Raw genomic sequence first — 19,937 nt, 5'->3', positions numbered from 1 at the left:
AGCACAAGTATTTTGTATCATAAACCAACAAGTTAAATGCTCAATCATCTAAAATGCAAGCACCCACCTGCTAGAAAACACAATTTGGCAAAAAAAAAAAAAACAGCACTGCATGTTTTACCGTGCGCAGCGGTCAGTGATGTGATGCATCTCGGGCTAAAGAAAAGGTTTGTTTTGTTAAACGTGAACTTTGATTTGATTTGGATTTTAACTGCAAACTACCTGGGAAACGTTAAGCCTTTATTCTTCGAATTCTGCTGTTATCGGTCTCATGCTGATATTGTCTAGATTCTGGAATCGGACATTGTTTTCAATGATTATTATATTATGGAATCAGCAAGTACAGGTACAGAACATCTTAGTTTCTTTTTACAGCAGTTATTGAGCAAACATTTTGTTGTGCTTTATTAGTAAGCAGTTGTGTTGTGTGTTTTATATGACTTGTCAAAACGGTGTTAAATGCAGTTTTGAAGGTCTTTTTTTTTATATAAAGTTCTGCATTTCATAGTTAAAACCCTTCTGCTGTGTACTCTTATTTCTTACAATTTAAATGATTTATTCCTTTCAGTACATTAGATGCCTAGATGTTTCTTCGTTGTTAGTGTTGATCTAATGCATCCTTGTAAGTGAGGTTGCTACCAATAGGTTCTAAAGACCTGTCACTTATGAGTAATTAGAGATTGCGTATTTGGGTATTCAAAATTGTTATTCTTGGTATACTCGAATATCTTATTATTTGAAATTCCCACCCCTATTAGAAACGCATCCTAAGAAGTGAAAAGTTGATGCTGGAGGTTTGAGTAAAAAAAAAAAACAACAACAACAACTTTTGAGTCTGTTAAGTTATTATGTGTAGGCCCAATACAAATTAAATAATGATGCTAAACTGACTAAAACAGCTTAATGCAAAAGTATTGAAATACAATTAAATGTTAGTTGAGGTCTCTGAAACTAGAATAAGCAGTAATGCAGAAAAATATCTGTAAGCTGCCTTAAATTAAATGCTCCTGTGAGCAGGTCAGTTTATTTTTTATTAAGGTTGCTACAACTGTTTGAATAACGTACCTATAATGTTTCTTTTCATTGTTAACATCCATTACAACTTTTTACATGTATAGCCTTAAAGCTGTTTTCAAAATGGCCGCTCTAGTGCACTGGGGTTTGAGATCTGTCCCTCTGAATCCCAGCGGGAATAGCGATTAAAAAAAAAAAAATGTTATATATATATATATATATATATATATATATATATATATATATATATATAAAAATTATACTTCGCTCCATCCAAACTGTTGTCATGCTGATGTGCTGGGGAGACTGCAAAGTAGTTGATCCCCCGAGCCAGCATCGCAGCCGTTGTGTGTGCTGATGCGCTGGGGAGGCAAAATAAGCCGATCCCTGGAGCCAGCATTACACTTCAGCTATCAACACCATGCAAAAGGATATCTACATCATCAGATATTACATCGGATGGACACGTAGATGGATCACATTAGTTTACTGTATAGCTACGTGCTTATCTTGGCGAGAGCTGAGTTCAAATCAGCATGAAGTTTTAACATCTACTCTCATGTAATTGAAATATATATATATATATATATATATATATATATATATATATATATATATGTGTGTGTGTGTGTGTGTATATAGCAACAAGTGCTCTGGCTTTTCTGTTCCGTACCACATCATGGATCATTATTGCTGTGATATCTGTTTGACAACATGGGGAATAATCCTTGCAGTATCAGTGCAACTGTAAAAAGTTGTCAGGATGTTAACAATGAAAAGAAAAATTACACGCATGTTATTTAAATAGCTGTAGCAACACATGGGGACATGCAACATGCAATTTTTGTAACCCTGATACTTTAAATTTACTGTGAACGTATCGAAATTTGTTTTGTTTGCTGATTCTATGAAATAATTGCAATTTGCAAACCATGAGCTACAGTTCTCCGACGTGATTTGCTTGTTATTTGTCACTTACAACGAACCGCAGCAACAATGGGGGTACCAGCAAAATAATAAACATAAAAGTTGAAGCTCTCTTAATACGTTATTTTATTCTTTCTACATTGTGTCTAATATTACAATACATTGACTGGTGTGAGTGATGCAATAACGCTGTATTGAGTTTATCTGTCATAGTTCAAAAACATGATGTGCATATAATGGTATGTCCCATTCCCTTGGCTGCACAAATGCAGTTCAGTTTTTGGGTTTTAAACTTTAATTTCGGTTTCACTGAAAACCAATTGGACATCAAAAAACCTGAACCGATCATAACCGACTTGCATGCCTCAGGGGTGTGCAATTCATCTCGCCCGACGCACTTCTGATTGGCTTGCTGTGGAAAAAGCTGATCTGTTTGTTACAAAGAAACCCAGAAATGGCTGCCAAGAGGGCCTCTGGCAAGACTCTGGCTTATCTTTTAAACTTAGGGTATTATTTACGTTTTTTGTAAATTAGCAAAAAAGTGATACTGCCTTCTTAATACATGAGCCTGACATTTAAATGCAGCAATCTAGTAAAGTTACAATCATGTTGTGTAATTTATAATAGTATTTCTGAGTCTACTTTGTGGTCAAGCATGTACTTGTTAGGATTTTTAAAATCAACATGAAGTTTACTGTTTAGAAGCATTTCAAGACAAAGTTTTCCTGGCAAAAATGTAATGATTGTTTTCCTTCCATTTTAGTGTTGCTAACCTAGTTTGCATTTTTCAGATTTAAACGCGATTTAAACGCTAAATTTATATATATATATCTATATATATATATATATATATCTATATATTATATATATATATATATATATATATATATATATATATATATATATATATATATAGAGAGAGAGAGAGAGAGAGAGAGAGAGAGAGAGAGAGAGAGAGAGAGAGAGAGAGAGAGAGAGAGAGAGAGAGAGAGAGAGAGAGAGAGAGATATAGATATGGAGAGAGAGAGAGTTAACTAGATTTGAACAGAAGCGATATTTATTAGACATGCACAATCCATCGATTTGTAAAACTATTAAAACATGAAGATTGAGAAATATGTTTAATGATAGAAATTAAATACTTATGTTATCTGTACAATATTTATTATTTTAAAATAAAATACAGACTGTAAATCTCATGGCAATGTGTTTAAGTGTTAATTAATGTATGTATTTATTTTTCAGGGAGAGTAGTGCGGGGAAAGAATATTGCCCTCCCAAAAAACTTTTAAAAAGCCATTAGGGTATGAAATCAGGATCACCCTGCTAATGCACTGTTCCAGTTAGCCATCATGGGTTAAGATGTTAGATGAGAAAAAATAGCTGTAAAATGTACACGGTTTTAAAAAAAAAAAAAAAGTATATAATAGAAATAAAAGAAAAAAACATTGTCTTTGCACTGTCTTTGATGGAGCCTACTGTAAATATTGCATGCATTTTGGTACACAAACTGCAGAGAAACTTGCCAGGTTATACACATCCTTTAAAAATCTGGGGGTCAGCAGTTACATGACTAAAAGAATGTCAAGGAAAAATAGAATGCCACAAAGAAACAGTAATAGTTGGAAATGACTTTGTACCTGAAGCAACAAACAAACAAACACCTGTACATCAGGAGCTGGATTTAGCTTATAGGGAAAGGAAAAAAAAAAAAACTGTCAGAAGCTATTTTTATATTTGAATAACTCCAAGTATTGCTTATTATAGTTGTACGCTTAGGGTTTGGTGTACTAAGATGGGCTAGTCGCAGCACAAGTATACCGCAATTTGCATCTTCTTTGCGCCACTTAGCATTATACATTTGTGTTAATGAAAAGATCCGCAATATAGTAATTTAAATATTTGTTGAGTCTTCTTAACGAGATCTCTATTGCGAGAGTCGTGCGACACTGTTCAAATAAACAGTGGGAGCCGAGTCATGGTTTGCTGCAGCAGAGGGTGCCTGAAGGATAACATCTATACATGCCTGTGTCTAAGAATCAAAACAACACTGTTTTTGTTAGGTGGTGTTGGGTTTTAAAAAAAATACAATTATCACAAAATTGATCATGGTGCCACACTGACAAGTTAGGATACTTTCAGGAGGACAGTCGGTTCTCGTTAATACAAATTTCAAGGAACCAGCAACAAATTTTGCATTATGCCGCTAATTCGTATTGTCACAAGAGACTCTAAAAACCTATCCTGCCTTATACAAGGTGCTCTCACCTTTTGAGTGAAAGGTGTATGCGGCAGAAATGTAGGGCCCTTCGATAGAACCAGCTTAATTTCTGTGGGTTCCCCACTGATGGAGATGAGACTGCAAAGATGGGAGCCCAGCTAACAAGGTTTAAGTTTTTTGGAAGTATCAGGCTTTTAAAAACTGTCATACACACCTGGGATGTGCAGACATGGATAAAGGAGCCTGTAATAGCTTTTACAGACCCACTGAGAACAGAGCCTGATCAGGACTTTCACTCCTGCTGGGTGCATGTGTTGGGAGCAAGCTGATACTTGGAGAATGTGATTAAAAAAGGACTGTGCAAAGCTGTGATAATACTGAATATTGTAATAATTGTGTACTGTGTTTTAAAGGATGTTAAGGCCAGCAGAAATGCTATTGCAGAAACTCACATTGAGCATATTATGAGAAAGACTGAACAAAACAGACCTACCGTAAAAACGATTTGTGGGACCCTTTTTTTTATCTGAGAGTTACTGGTACGAGCAGTCTTGAAATTTTGCAAAACTATGATTTAAATGCAATTAACTTAGTAAAAGTCCTTAGTCAAAGTTTATCAGAAGTAGCTTCAGTTAGAAAGTAGGACCTCTCGGATTCTTATCTGTAAATTGCCAAGGCTGCTGAGACCCCCTTTAAATTAAGAATCAAGCTCTGTTTTTTGTTTTCTTTTTATCAGAAAAAGACGGAAATATATTTTAGACCAAGGCCAGACTAATTGACAGAACAGGTGTCGTATATCAAAAAACAGCTCACTTTATAAACTTATTTTAACCACTAATAAGAACTGTGTGGTGCACAAAGCATATAATTAGTTTTGAATCTGGTTTGCCCATGCCATTAATTTGGGAGAGTCTAGTTTTGCATTTCTACGCTCTTCCCCTGCCAGCTTCCAAGTGCGTGTCGGAGTACCTGCCTTGCCTCCACTTCTGACAGAAACGTAGCAACTGTGTGCTGGGTTTCCAGTGGCTGTGCAGAAAAGGCAGGACACCAGGGCTGGTTTTAATAGCGGTCTTTTTATAGCTCTTTCTCCCAAAAACTTAAGTAAAAAAGTGTCGCTCCTCTATACGCGCAGGGAAACTCACCACACACAGGTGGGTAAATCTATCAATAACTCAAATAGTTGATCCCCAACAGGGTCAATTAAATAATTTGGCACCAACCTATTTAGGAGAACTGCTTACCCCATATATCCCGAATCGCAACCTTAGATCCCTGAATATGGCATTGCTGGTAATCCCTAAAATATATTGTTAAATGGGGAGGAAAGGCTTTTTGTTATAGAGCCCCCAAACTTTGGAATGAGCTGCCAGCACATGTGAGGGAAGCGGAGACTATTTTTAAAACAAGACACACCAGTGTGTGTGTGTGTGTGTATATTGTATATTATATATATATATATTATATATATATATATATATATATATATATATATATATATATATATATATATATATATATATATATATATATATATATATATATATATATATATATATATATATATATAAACTTTAAATTGTTGTATCTGTGTTTATTTTATCTGCATTTTATAAATATTGATTTAGTTACTGTTTGCATTTTATATTTCTTAAACTTTTTTCAATCGGAAATGTTTGTTTGTTTTGTTTTTATAAATTTGTCTATTTTATATAAACAGGACATTATTTTACATTATTTAAGGTAGTACTTCAGAGATATATATCTGCATGCATTTTTGTTTTCTGGACAATCCCCTGAAAACTACAACAACATTTACTTTATTAAAAACAAATGTGCACCCTACATACAAATATGTACCAAACTTACTTAAAAATTAATACAGTACAAAAAAACAAAGCAGGTGAAAAGGCAAGATTTTCAGAAAGGAATTTTCCTTTGCACTGGCTTCAAAATTAGCCCAAAAATGTTTTATATTACAGAAGTCTCTGCATATAGGAACACCTACTAAGAGAACACTTTGTCTAAGAGAACACTCTTGTGGTGAAAGATTTTTCCCATTTTCAAAGCTCCACCTAAAGGAACAGGAACTTCGCTTAAAAGGACACCTCTTGGCACTGCAAGTGATTTGTTTAACTGATACAGCACTGTTTTGTAACCTGATAACTCATCATCAAACTTAAATTCAAATGGCTTATTCAATCTTTTCAAATGTGACTTGTGTCATCACAACAGTGTCTTAAGGCACACTGACAGATTTATGAAATCTTTCCTGAACTGCCGTCATATCACTGCGTCATTTTATATTCAAATTTCCACGAGTGCACCTCATCGCTACAAATTGGCATGTAAACAAATGGCAAAACGCACAGCTGTTTCTCTTGCTACAAAAAGCTGGAAATTGTTTGAGCTGAAAAAAAACCTGAAATCAGACAGAAGTCGCCGAACAATTTTGTGTTTTCCGTTCTTCTACTTCTACTAAATGTCATATGTGCATACATGTGCATCATGACAAGTAATAAATATTTATGTATAGATTCCTATTGTGTCTCATGGTCAACTACGTCTTAAAGAACACTTCAGCTAAGGGAACACTTCACTTGCTTCCCGAGGGGTGTTCTCTTAGCCGGAGACAACTGTACTTTCAATTGTTTCTCCATTGTAAATTGCCCAGTGTAAGAAAACATTATAAATGAATTAATCTGAACAAGTACACAGTAGTAGTAAATGTCTACAGAGTCAAATGTTTTAACAGTAAATCAGTAACACTTACTTTATTGTAGTTGCCAGCTTTAATTCCCACTGGAACTCTACTCTGAAAACAAAATAATTCATAATAAATTCCAGCTGAATACCAAAAGGAATAACACCTGAATATCTTGCACTTCCGAGTTCTGAAGCAATTCATTTTGAATCCAGCCCCATTAAAATCATGTGGATTTAATTGCCCGCATTCATTCCATGTTCCTTTGTAAAAAAATTCAATGTATAAGGCATGCATTCACGCATGAATTACCAGTTACCACAACACGCTGAGGGGTGAGTATGAGGGTATGAATTAGTGAAGAACAAACAGTGAATTCATTAGGAATGGATGGAGGGGAAAAGGGAACCTAAATATTTTTAAAATCATGATGAATTAACTGGGCTGAATTCAAAATCAATTACTTCAGAACTTAGGGGAAGTGCATAATATACTCAGGTGTTTATTTTAAAAGTGTTACCAAGTAGAGAAATGAAAATCAAACAATTTAAAAAAGAAAAAGGCTTTTCAGAATTATCTTTTTTTTTTTAAACTTGCAGCAATTGTACTCAACTACTCAAGAAATGCACAGTTGTTGCGCTCTGCAGCAAACAATCAGTCTGCAGAAACTGCAGGTGTTTGTCAATGAGGCACTTTTTACCTTAATGAACCTCCTTATTCAATTACTGGTGTACTCCTAGTGAAGGAGTTAAGGTTCTTAGTTTCCATTGTTTATTTTTGAGGAGTCTTACAAATACTGTAAGAAATCACTCACCTTTGAGTAATGTATTTGTTTTAGCAGACTGGGGTTCTTCATTGAAATATCATTAAACCTGCTGTCAGGTGCTGGCGCTTCATGAGGAGTTATCCATGTAAACAATACGAAAATGAATGAGTTTAATAGAAAACAGATCTATCAACTTTTTTCAATTTCTTAAACTTATTGGCACAATCTTCTAATAAGGACCTGTGGGGCTTCCAACATGTCTTTCTGACTTGCTGATAGCCTAACAAGGCAGGTACATGATTGATACCCAGCTAGTTTATTATCTTGGAGATCTCCACACTTGCCACATTCAAATCAGGTGTGTTTCAACTGGTCAGAAACCAAGAATACATTGAAAGCTATCTTATGTAAAATAGCCTCTCCCTGCCTGTTGCCCAATTAAAAGGTTTATAATGATGTTTAATGAATATAAATACATTACTCTAAAAGGCATTCAAATCACGTCCCAGCTTTTATGTCCAGATCAGACGATCGTGTAAGTCTCTGCTGAAAAAAACAATTATAATTTCGGTGTACAATAAACCATCAAAATCAAGAATAAAAATTCACATTCTGCTAAGTAGAGATACTGTATTATAGTATTTAAAACCATGCATTGCATTATTTATCTACATAAATCCAAACAAAAAAAAACAAAGAACCCAAAATATCCTACTTATACGGCACAACTTATGGCAACAACAAATGACTTACAGGAAGACCAGGAGTGGGGATAGCAATGCCCATTTGTCCTCACTTAGACCCTTTACTTACTAAATAGCTTGGTATACCTGAATAGATCATCGCCTCCTCTTTAAAAATATGCTAAGGAACTCAAAGTGTACAAAACATTAGGAACACCTTCCTAATATTGAGCATGAGCTCTACAATGTGTCGAAAGCATTCCACAGGGATGCTGGCCCATACTGACGTCAATGCTTCCCACAGTTGTGTAATGTTGGCTGGTACTCCGAATAGCTCGTTCCTTCTCATCCCAAAGATGCTCAATTGGATTGAGATCTGGTGACTGAGTAGGCCACTGCAGCAAGCTGAATTCACTATCATGTTCGTGGAACGATTCCTGGACAATCCTAGCCTTGTGGCATGGGGCATTATCCTACTGAAAAAATCCATTAGCAGATAGATACACTGCTGCCATGAAGGGATGCACCTGATTGGCAATGATATTCAGATATCCTGTGGCATTCAAACGTTGCTCCACTTTCATCAAGGGGCCCAATGTGTGCCATGAAAACACACCCCACACCATCACACCACCACCACCAGCCTGCAATGTTGACACGATGATGGATGCATGTACTCGTGTGGTTTTCTCCATACCCTAGTCGTCCCATCAGCATGAAACAACAGGAACCGGGATTCATCAGACCAGGGAATGTTTTTCCATTGTCCAGCGTTTTCGTTCTTTAGCCCACTGCAGCCGCAGTTTCTTGTGTTTTGCTGAAAGAAGTGGTACTCTGTTAGGTCATCGGCTGCCATCCCCCATTTGTGTCAAGGCACTAAGCATTCTTTTATTGGTCTTTTGGCACCAATGTTGTACTAGACTGTCAGTTGACTAACTGTAGCCCCACTGTTGCTCTGCACAATTCGTGTCAGCCTCCTTCATCAATGAGCTGTTTTCGACCACTGGCCTGCCGTTGGCTGGATGTCCTTTGGGTGGTAGACCATCCTTGATACACATGGGAAACTGCTGAGCGTGAAAAACCCAGCAGCGTTGCAGTTCTTGACACACTCAAACCGGCGCGCCTGGCACCTACTACCATACCCCGTTCAAAGGCACTTAAATCTTTTGTCTTGCCCAAAAAGTAACATACTGCATATAGTATACTTGTGCCAAAATTGTCTGGTTTTAGTATACTACTGGTACCATTATACTATCCTATTTTGGCACAAGTATACAACTTTGTATATATTTTTTTGTAAATAATGGACATTTCTTAGATTGTATCTTACTTCTCTTTTGCATGCCTGCATTGTCTCTTGCTAGATATGCACCTCCAGATTATGACAAATACTTTTAGAAAACCAGGAGAAACCTGCTCTGGATCAAACGGCTATAATGCTCTGTGGCTGCCCTCCAATGTGGATAACTGTCGAAAGACTAGTAGAAACTAACTAAAATGCAAGTCTGGGAAAAACAAATGGAAATATGGGAAAAGTAAAAGGAAAAATGTTGATGTTGAAAAAGTGTATGAACCCTGAGATACTGTACCGATATTGAGTAGTGTACTTTGTACAAATCAAAGTCCATAAGTCAATTATGGGCAACTTGACATTTTTTTGGACAACCAAATGTCTACAACGTACTGCCCGAAGGGCAAGTACCATTACCAAAATTTTGCGAGCCCTGATTTTTATTTTTATTTTTTTATTATATATATCTATTTTTATATATATTTTTATGTTCGTCTATTCAGTCATAATTTACATATTCGTTCAAATATTTGTTCATTTTCAAAAAGTAATAAAAGCCATTATATTGCTCAGAATGCAGGTAGAGACAGCATAGCAGAGGGGGCGGGGGCGTTGCCCCTGTTAACGACATTGCATTTTATTAATTTTTTTTTCATTCCTTGCCATTGCCGTTTCTTCAAAGTAAACAGTGGCCATCGACACGTTTTAATAAAGTAATATAAGGTTTACCTGTGCCTTTTTGTAGCCGAACAAGCAAATGAAAACTGAAATTTAACTTTAAACACTTCAAATAAAACAAACATGGAAATGGCGTTGCAAAATAAAGAGGGAAAAAACTCACCGTTTTGGTTTTCTTTTATTACATTTCACATAAAGTCGCAACAAAAAATATATAATATATACTATATAAAAATCAGTACACATTCCCAGCAAGTTGGGCACTGTTTAAAGTAAAGAATTTCAAGATGACGTGCTTGCCTTTCTGTCCCATGAGATTCTGACTCGCTCTAAAGCACCACAACACTTTTTTTGACCCAGATGGCCTACCGTAGAGATCACTATGCGTGCACCTGCATAATATGGTTTGCTTACTTTTAGCTGTCTAAAACTCTAAATAGAGGCTCAAGAGCTGCTTGTTGATCTTGTTTTGTTTTTTTGTTTTTTTTTATATAATAAACACATCACACTGAGCTTTTTTTCTTTAGCCATTTTCTCGCAACTTCTGGTGAGGCAGTAAATAAGTGCAGTTACTTTTGTCATTTGTAGTGAATGGAAACATCTGATTTTTGTATCTGCATACATGTCAAAAAATATCTGTTTGAATATTCGGACATTTGTCCCAGCAATAATATATAATGTGAGCCCACTCACAAATCAACCAGCAGAAGCCACCTGTGGCAGGCTGAACCAAGCCAGTCCACACAGCAGGGGACAGTTGAAATGATCTGTATGGGGCGCCATTTGTGCCAAAACTATCCAGCCATTAAATTGTCAACTTGTTTGTCAATTTGTAAATTGGTCAATTTGTCCAACAATTTGTCCAAAATTTGTCAATTCATACAGTAATTCATAAACATATTTGTTAATTCATCTAATAATTCATTAATTTGTCAATTCATTAATACAAAAGGCTGTAAGGACCTGCAAATTTCCAGTCAACCAGACAAACTTCTAACTGTCAATTTCGCACTGTGCCGAAAACACTGCAACCTTTCTAGCCAATTGGAGCATACACTACTATTTTAACCAATGAAAATCCAGCCTCACTCAAGATACTCAACTCCGCTGATTTTCAATGGAGACTTCCGTCTCACTGTGCGCAAAGCATTGTGGTATAGAGAGTTAAGCAAAAAAAAAATTATGAGTCAATGAAATGTTGCTGGTTTTCACCATGTTAAAAAAAAATGCAAACTTTTGAAGATTTCACATTTGCTCAAGGCCTTTTGAAGAAAACGCTATTTTCTTTGATCTGGACATGCTGGAACGTAATTTGAATTTCAGACTGCAGTATTTGGAAGACTCCTGGTCTCGCGGATAGCTAAAGTATAAAGCAATAAAAAGGAAGCAAAGTCCAAACCTCTGGGCAAGGTTCCACCTGACAGTCCTTTCTGGAGCAATGCCCATCATCTGGCCAGAAGGGACATGGTCTCCTCAAATTTACCTGTGAAAAAAAAAAAAACAAGTGATCTATTTAATTGGTCTGACTCTCCTTGGGACAATGCATCACCTCTGAGAAAAACAGGAACAGCGCTAATACAGTTTTAAAGAGTGGGGCTGTGTACATCTGCGGCAATTCACAATATTAAAATATACTCCCATGGGTTTTACTTTCAGAGCTATATATAAAAAAGCTAAAATCCACAAATCAAAAATTATATCAACCTAAAATGCTGCATTTAATGGCCATTCTCATTTTTATGGAAAGGAAAAATGGTGTACTAGTTTCATTATCTTATCTTTTTCGAAGTTTCATGGTTCCACGTGTTTTAAAGCCAGGCTGCTAATCTCACAAGGCACCCAGAGTATTTTTAATATAGGTCAGCTGTCAGACTGACAGCTGTGTGAAGGACACTTAGTAGTGCCGATAGAAGCCTGGAGGCATAATTGGTACTTTTTTAATTTAATATTTCCATTCCCTAGAGGGCAGCTGTAACACTTCTCACGATGAAGCATTCTGGAGTCTTTCCCTAGCTCCACATCAGAAGTCAGCCTGAATACAGTAGCTCTGGTCCTGGTCTTTAACCTTGACCAACTATAAACCCTGTAAGGTCTAGTCAAGCAACTCCTGCTTTAGTCCCAACAGTTTCTAAATCTTACTCTTGTGCGTTGACTAATAACTTAATTAAATACATTGAAAAGACTATGAATTTTGCTTTAATTGATGAACGTCCCTCTGTGCAGAGAGAATAAGTACAGTCTTGTCATTCACAAATGTAAAGAATAATTCTGTTTTAGATTTATAGCACAATACAAATGATATCCATATTGGTTGATTTACTAGCAAATAAAAGCAAAAGAGTACAATATGGCAACCTAATCATATACATAAATTATACAGAGACATTAATCTATTTACTATGACATCTATATATAATTTTTTGGGGAACCAAACTGGACTAAGAATTCAATACCTAATGACACTAATAATTTTGGCATTTATGTATATTGACTAGAGGCGTTGAATACCAATATATCACAGAAATGCAAAAAATAAAATAGAAAACACAGCCTTCTTTGCAGGTGACACTAGCCATCATGTCCAATAAACTAACTGTTTGCTTTTGTTTGAGCCTAACAAGCATTTATACCAATTACTGTCTATGAAGATGTAATTAACATGTATTGAAATATGCTACCCACCAGCGATGCGTCAATATGAACATAACCTATAAAATTCGATACATATCTTTCACACCACAGGCGACGCAACAGACAACACAGGGCGGATCTGAACAATACACATAGCCTCACCACAGAGATAACACGGACATAAACAAAGATAGCTGCTTCCGTATCCAGTGCTCAAAGAATATCACAGGCATTTGCAGAGCTTTCTGAGATATTATAGTAATAAAATAATGACTTGGATCGCATTATTGGGGAGTTTGGTGATAAAACGAGTGATCAGGAGAGGATTTATCAGTATGCACGACTTTGGAGAGGTATGTGAATATTACAGCGAACAAGGGGTGGGGCTTGGCTGGAAACGCAGTACTGAGTATCCTTTTGATATGCAGTGGCTTTTAAACCTGTTTTACTGGGAAAAAAAATATTTTAAAAACAGGGAGTGTAAACTTAACAGCGCTTGTGAAAATAAACTGGACCAGACGTGCCTGACAAGCGCTGAATAAATGGACTGCAAAGGGTTAAAGAAACTAATTCAGGGAGATCACGGTATAGATGGGTTTGGTATCCAGAGTACATTTGCATATACCACCCTATTTACATTTTACTGTAGTTTCTGTTGATTCCTGATGTAGGATGAAATACTTGTAATTAGAATAGATGGATAATTTTGTTTAGTCAACTGAGTCACTAAAATGCTACTCTATGATCTGAATTTGTTTATTAAGGAATCAATGGCAATTATTAACAATTACATGAACATGTACAGGCTTTGTAAAGCTGTGCCAGGAATGGTTCAATATATATATGTATTTATGATCCAGTTGCTGTAGAACTTACTTTATAGTATCTGAAGAAATCTCTTTCTATTAGTTTCTGAATTTTGGGATAGATCTTGAAGTTGTTGAAGACATCAATACTCTCTATGTCACAGAAGCAGTCATCCAAGACACCTGTCAACTATAAAAAGCAAACCAACAATATAAAATCACAAGTTTGCTTTAAAATTTATGACTATTTGAAAAGAATAATGTAAAAAAAAAATACATCATCTCTGTAAAAGTAAAAAGAAACATTTAATTTTTAATACAAAAAGTGCCTGCAAAAAACAAGATAAGAAAAAAAAAAAAAAACATGATTGAAAAATACTTGTTAGTACAATGTCTATGCTGGAAGCATTCAGAACACCTTTGACGGAAGTGTGAGTTTGCGCAAGTTACTGTAAAAAGGTAAAATTATTATCATGGTTCTTCGGTCCATGTAATGCTTATCAATTCAATTTTTTAAATGTTTCCTGAAATTGAAGAAATGGTCTGGTTTTCACCAAAATTTCAATTTTTAAATTTTCAAATACATGAAAACACCCAACCATATTTTCATTCCCCCCCTCCCCCCCCCCCTTAAGATTATATTTATACCATTCCTAGTAGGCGAATTGCTTTTTGGCTCAGTGACTTAGTTTCAACGTGGATGACGAGTACATTCATATTTCAATAATGTAAAACTGGATGATTGTCAATAATAATAATAATAATAATAATAATAATAATAATAATAATAATAATAATAATAATAATAAAGCAGCTTTCTGGTCAACTATGGTGGAGTGCACAGGAGAAACTATGAACACCAGTAAATAGACACTGATCAATTGGGATTGCATTTTAGTTTGGAACTGAAAAGCACTGCAGTAAAAGAAACAACATGAGACAGACCACCCACATTAAACAAATTTCCCAATACAACAGTGATATATGGCAAAGAACAGTTATAGGTACACATATTCACTGTTTTCTAGTAGACAAGGAAGCAATGATTACTCAAGACAAGTAACTACTGTAGAACCTTGGATTCAGTCTTAATTAACATGGAGCTTTCTCTCGCACATTAATAATTTAAAATATGAACTAATCAATTTAGAAGGTTGCAGCTAGTTATTGTCCTTTTAATGATTACATTTTTTTAAAATAAATACAGCCGAGGGATATTTTTGGTCCATTTTTCCCCCTTTTTATTTGCACCAGCTGTTAAAGAATAAAGCAGCTTGCTTTTGCTATACAGACAGTAATGTGTGATAATGGTTGCTCCTGTAACAGGACATTTGTTCAGAAACATGAATACTACTTTAACCTAGGAAGGAATTTTACATTTTAAAATAACAAAAAAAACAAACAAAAAAAAAAGAAATTAGCTTACATTAAAACTATTTTAAGTCCTGGTTATAACAGTAACTTCTAATTTTTATTAACCTAATATTAAAATCACAGCCTGAAAGCAAGTCAGTTCCATACCCTTTAAAATGCTGTCAATGACACCGTAATTACTGACAGAAATAAAGAACACTTTATCCTCTTATCTTTAGCACACACATGTGTATTGTACCAACACAATCCTAAAGTTTGATAACAGGAGCTCCCTTTTGCTACACTGTATGTGATTGCAACAAAAGACTGTTACCAGCCTACATACTTGCATCTCTATACATAATATATATATTTTTAAAAATACACATTTGTGAGTTACATCAACACTGACCTCTATATTGGTACTCCATGAAAGGATGAGTGAAAATAGGTATGTCACCACTCCTAGAACAACATAGCCCCGTCCGCTCATGATGTAATCTCTGCTAGAAGACTGGACACCTTTATGTTCCCGGTGTTTCTAAACTTATATACCAGTTGGATATACAAACACGCACACACCCTGCTGTCTGGCTACCACAGACACTTGAGATTCGCGGTGACAGTCAACCAGTCAATTAGCTCCCATGTTGCTGCAGCAACTCCAGCCCACTTGTTTTTCACCAAACCCCGCCCCCAAACAAATGCTTTCGTGAAGCACACTGGCCAGCACCTCCTTCATAAAGCTTGTAGTTCTTTCTGCTCAAAATCAAGTTAAAGAATCTGACAGTAGTACGGACCGGGACTACAAGTTCCACAGACGACCGTATACAGTCCCCGAGGGAACCAATCAATCAGCGTAAACCACGCGACCTAAAGTCAGAAGGCGGTCGGTAACCAAACTTCCCGTTTGAACAGAGTTGAAGTTGTAGAATAAAACAGAAGTCAAAACAGTTTGATTCGATTCAAAAGTGCAACAATGTAGTGAAATGTTCAAACAAAAACAAAAAAAAAAAACTAAACAAAACCAGAATAATGTTGGAAGGACGATAAACTCGCTGCATAGCCAACTTTTGCGAGCATCTGCAAAACACCTACTACTGGGATTAATAGAAAATAAATACCGGTAGTTAAGAACATTCGTGTGTCCCAAATCTGTGTTGTGAGAAACAAAAAGGCAGCTGAAAGCTAACTACTGGAAAATTCCAAATAAATAAATTAGTCGCAATCACAATCTAAATTAATTGCCCTACCTTACGTTACAAATAAGTAATTTACTGGGGAGGCATGACGACCCAAAGACCTGGTTAGAAATGTCAACAAAATACATCTAAAACAAACACATTTAAGCATGCTTTACTACAATTCAAATTTTTAAAAAGTCGTAAATAGAGTTGTTTTAAACATAATTCGAAACCACCCAGTATGACTCAGGTAGTGGATCCTTATGATCCTTCAAACTCGTCTTTTTTGTTGTTGTAATCACTCTAACATGGAACACACCTTAACTTAATTCGTTTAAATACAGAAGTAAAAACAATCTGCTTCTCCACCGAATAACACAAAAACAGTGTACACGCCTAGGAGTTTAACAATTTGTAGTAGAACCAGTTTGTCAAAATTATACTAAAATGCAGGAGGAAAAAGTCAGATTCAAGGCACATATGTTTTAGTCTGGTAATGTGTTGTACATCTATACAGCTGAAGACTGTCAAGCTTTAACTACGGAGTTGCTATATTGTTATCCTATACAGCTTTCAGATCAGTAGGGTTTATTTAATGTTCAATGACATAAGAAAAAAAATGGGCACCCAAATCCCATTGTTTTTTTTTTTTTTTTTTTTTTTTTTTAATGCAGCTATGTTTTAATAAAGTGGATAATCGACAGGCTTAGATCAACATATGTTTGATTGTGTGTATGATGTGTTAAAATAAAACCAAACCAGTGTTTCAAATTTGTTTTATTAAATGGCATAAATGTATTTCCTTCAGTGCATCCCTCAAGCTTACAGGTTAACTGAAAATATGCCTCTGAATGGCTCTGCACAACGGAACATGAGTATGTATCTTAGGATAAAATTAGCGTATTCATTTATAGACAAATATGCCGTTGTTGTTATTGTATTGCATTCTTCCGTCGGCTCTAATGAAAAATATACCCTATAAAAGCCTGACTAAAGCTGCAAAACATGCTAATAATGGTAATGGGCTATAAAGAACAAAACATTTAAATTAATGTAATATTATACATAACCATTGAATACTGTGTACATGTAACAAAGGCTGGCCAGGAACCTTAAATTCCCCTTAATCACTTTACAAGTGAACCAGGTTTTTAGATTGCATATAATTTGTTATCAGGAGCACCAGGTGCCTATACGATATTTTTCCCCTTCAAGATACAGGATCACAGTGAAGTGTCCATAAGTTAATAAAATGCGTCCTCATATACCAGGTTCCTTACAGTACTTTTTTTTCATTTTGCGCGTTAGTACATTAAGAATATGCCTTGGGCAGCAGTGAGCAGAGATACAAAGGAAATGCAATTCAGCTGTCAACACCGTACACTTGTACACAATCATGCATTCACAAGTTATATGTTCGGTCAATTGAAGGTTGTCCCCAAGCCCTAACATTGAATATAATGATTGGGTTTCTATAACTGTTTCATGCACTTATTACTCATATTCAGTTTCTGTTTGTGCCACTTCATTCTACAACGTGTACAAAATATGTAAAACACTTACAGGCGCTCGCCTGTCTTATTTTCTGCTTAAGATATGTTGCCTATTTGTTTTAACCTGTCCGCAGAGAACTGAACAGGAGGGCCGTTCGATTTGTTCTCAAATTTATTGCCAAATACATGTAGTTCATCTTAACATAAGCCCACTGCTCCTCCAGTTAATTGTAACACCTGAAAGGTTTTTCACGTCTTAAATAAGCGCTCGACAAAGATAAACTAACAGAACACTGTGTTAAATATTCTTATTTTGTAAGAAAAAAAAAAAAAAAAAAAAACAGTACAAATCTAAGAAAACTGCATTCTCGAAAGCTTTGCTGCAGCAGCAAAAACACACTGTCGCTTTAAGTGCAGATGCATGACGTCACAACAATGTGACAGAAGAAATTACTAGAAGAGCTGGATGCTCAGTTGACAAATACATTGTAGCTACTGGAAGAGTTTAATGCTTGATTACAATAACGTGTTAACAAATACTTATCAAGCGTGTTTAAAAGGAAATGGCATAAATATACTTACGTGACAGAAGCAACTCTGATCTGAACTGGAGGTTATAGACCGTTCGCTTTGTTGTGTGCTGGATTTAATGTTGTTCAACCAGCCCAAAACAAAATCACTACCCAGCAAGAATAGAAAAACAGTCAGCCCTCCAGCCCGTAGTGTGATATTTATCATCACGGATTAGAAAGTAAAAGAACACCAATAACAGAAGGCTTTCTCGTAAGCATTCACAATGGAAACCATAAACGACTGTAGCGACGCAGGAAACTAACTGGCGAACAGAAATAATACGAAGCCAGCGTTAATTCATTAATAATGAACCGAATAAATATACAACGCGTCCAATTTTAAGTAGAAATGGCACTAGAAATACTACCAATTTTCCAAACAAAGAATAAATAGTCGTGATATCTTGTTAAGCCAGTTCATATTGGACTGCACTGGCAGCTAAAATACTTTCAGATCATCCCCTGGGCCGCAGTGCTGTTTTCGTCACACACCAGTCTGTCTCTGACCCCTCCCCCTTAATTAGAATATTTCCTCTCAGTAATTGGGATCTTTGGCGGCCAAAGGTTAGCAGTATAGTTATTCAGAACTGCTGTAGTAAAAATGCCGATTAATTACAAAGGTAAGGTTAGTTTACGTTTATATTTTGAAATGGCAACTTGATATTTGAAATGTTCACAAAAGGTCACGAAAATATATTATTATGCACAGAAAATACTTGATAGTATAATGAACATTTGAATGCACTTTGTGAGTTTTCAAGGTACATTGTTATTATTTTTTTAATTGAACCAATTTACAGTATGAACCTATTTTATTATCTGCAAAAAAACGGTCACACCATGCACTATTTATTTAGAGTTAGTAGAAGCAATTTGGGGTTATGCAGGGAAATCTGAATCAATCTTTATCGGGAAAGTTGAGGCGGTCAACATATAGTACATTAATACAGCCCCTGTATTGGTAATAGAGCCCCTGTAGTGATAAAAGAGCCCCTGTAGTGGTAATAGAGCCCCCAGGGCCCAGTAGTAGCAATACAGCCCCTGGGGCCCCATGTGGCAATAGAGCCCCCAGTAGTGATAAAAGAGCTCTTGTAGTGGTAATAGAGCCCCCAGGGCCTTGTGGTGGTAATACAGCTCCCTGGGTCCTGTACTTTTCATAGAGACTGTGGACCTTCATTACTGACAGTTGTGCTACATATTAAATAAAGCTTTCAAAGCCTTGCAATTTATAGTATACACCCTCAGACTGAGTTTGGGCGATACAAATATATTTTCTGCATCTTTTGATTTTTTTCATATAATGTATAAACATTTTATTTATGATGGAAAACAGTAAGATTGTAAATTAAACTAGACTGGTATAGTTTCTTTTTTCAAAGATAAAGATGAAAATACGTCACCTTAAATTAAATTATAATTGCTAATTACATACTAGATGGAAAAAAATGACTTACTAAGGCATTGACATGAAAAGTAATCCGTATCCAAGCCCTCAAATGATGTGCCGGTATGATGAAGGGGGGTGGGAGTAAGGGGTGGGACTTACAGCTCGAGAGGCAGGGCCAACATCCCCGGGATGATCTGAGAGAGTGTTTTAGTATGCTGAGCTGCGCGCAA

General features: G+C 35.8%; 1 protein-coding gene across 4 annotated transcripts in view; it reads right to left on the bottom strand.

Annotated features, from left to right (window-relative positions):
- Positions 1-18,814, bottom strand: part of LOC121317197 (ERO1-like protein beta) — a 38,576-nt gene extending 19,762 nt beyond the window's left edge. For 2 of the 4 annotated variants that reach the window (XM_041252868.1, XM_041252870.1), the window contains exons 1-4: positions 18,331-18,813; positions 13,789-13,908; positions 11,681-11,764; positions 6,933-6,974 (exon numbers count right to left, since the gene is read on the bottom strand). In XM_041252868.1, coding sequence (XP_041108802.1) covers positions 6,933-6,974; positions 11,681-11,764; positions 13,789-13,908; positions 18,331-18,486 — 402 coding nt within the window. In that variant the 5' untranslated portion in view covers positions 18,487-18,813. Of the gene's footprint in view, positions 1-6,932; positions 6,975-11,680; positions 11,765-13,788; positions 13,909-18,330 lie in introns of those variants that run through there. The other 2 variants (XM_041252869.1, XM_041252871.1) reach the window with 2 other exon arrangements.
- Between the last annotated feature and the right edge of the window lie 1,123 nt (positions 18,815-19,937).

This window comes from Polyodon spathula, chromosome 6 (genome assembly GCF_017654505.1).
Source record: "Polyodon spathula isolate WHYD16114869_AA chromosome 6, ASM1765450v1, whole genome shotgun sequence".
Taxonomy (NCBI): Eukaryota; Metazoa; Chordata; class Actinopteri; order Acipenseriformes; family Polyodontidae; genus Polyodon; species Polyodon spathula.
This window is presented reverse-complemented; position numbering and strand designations above follow the sequence as displayed.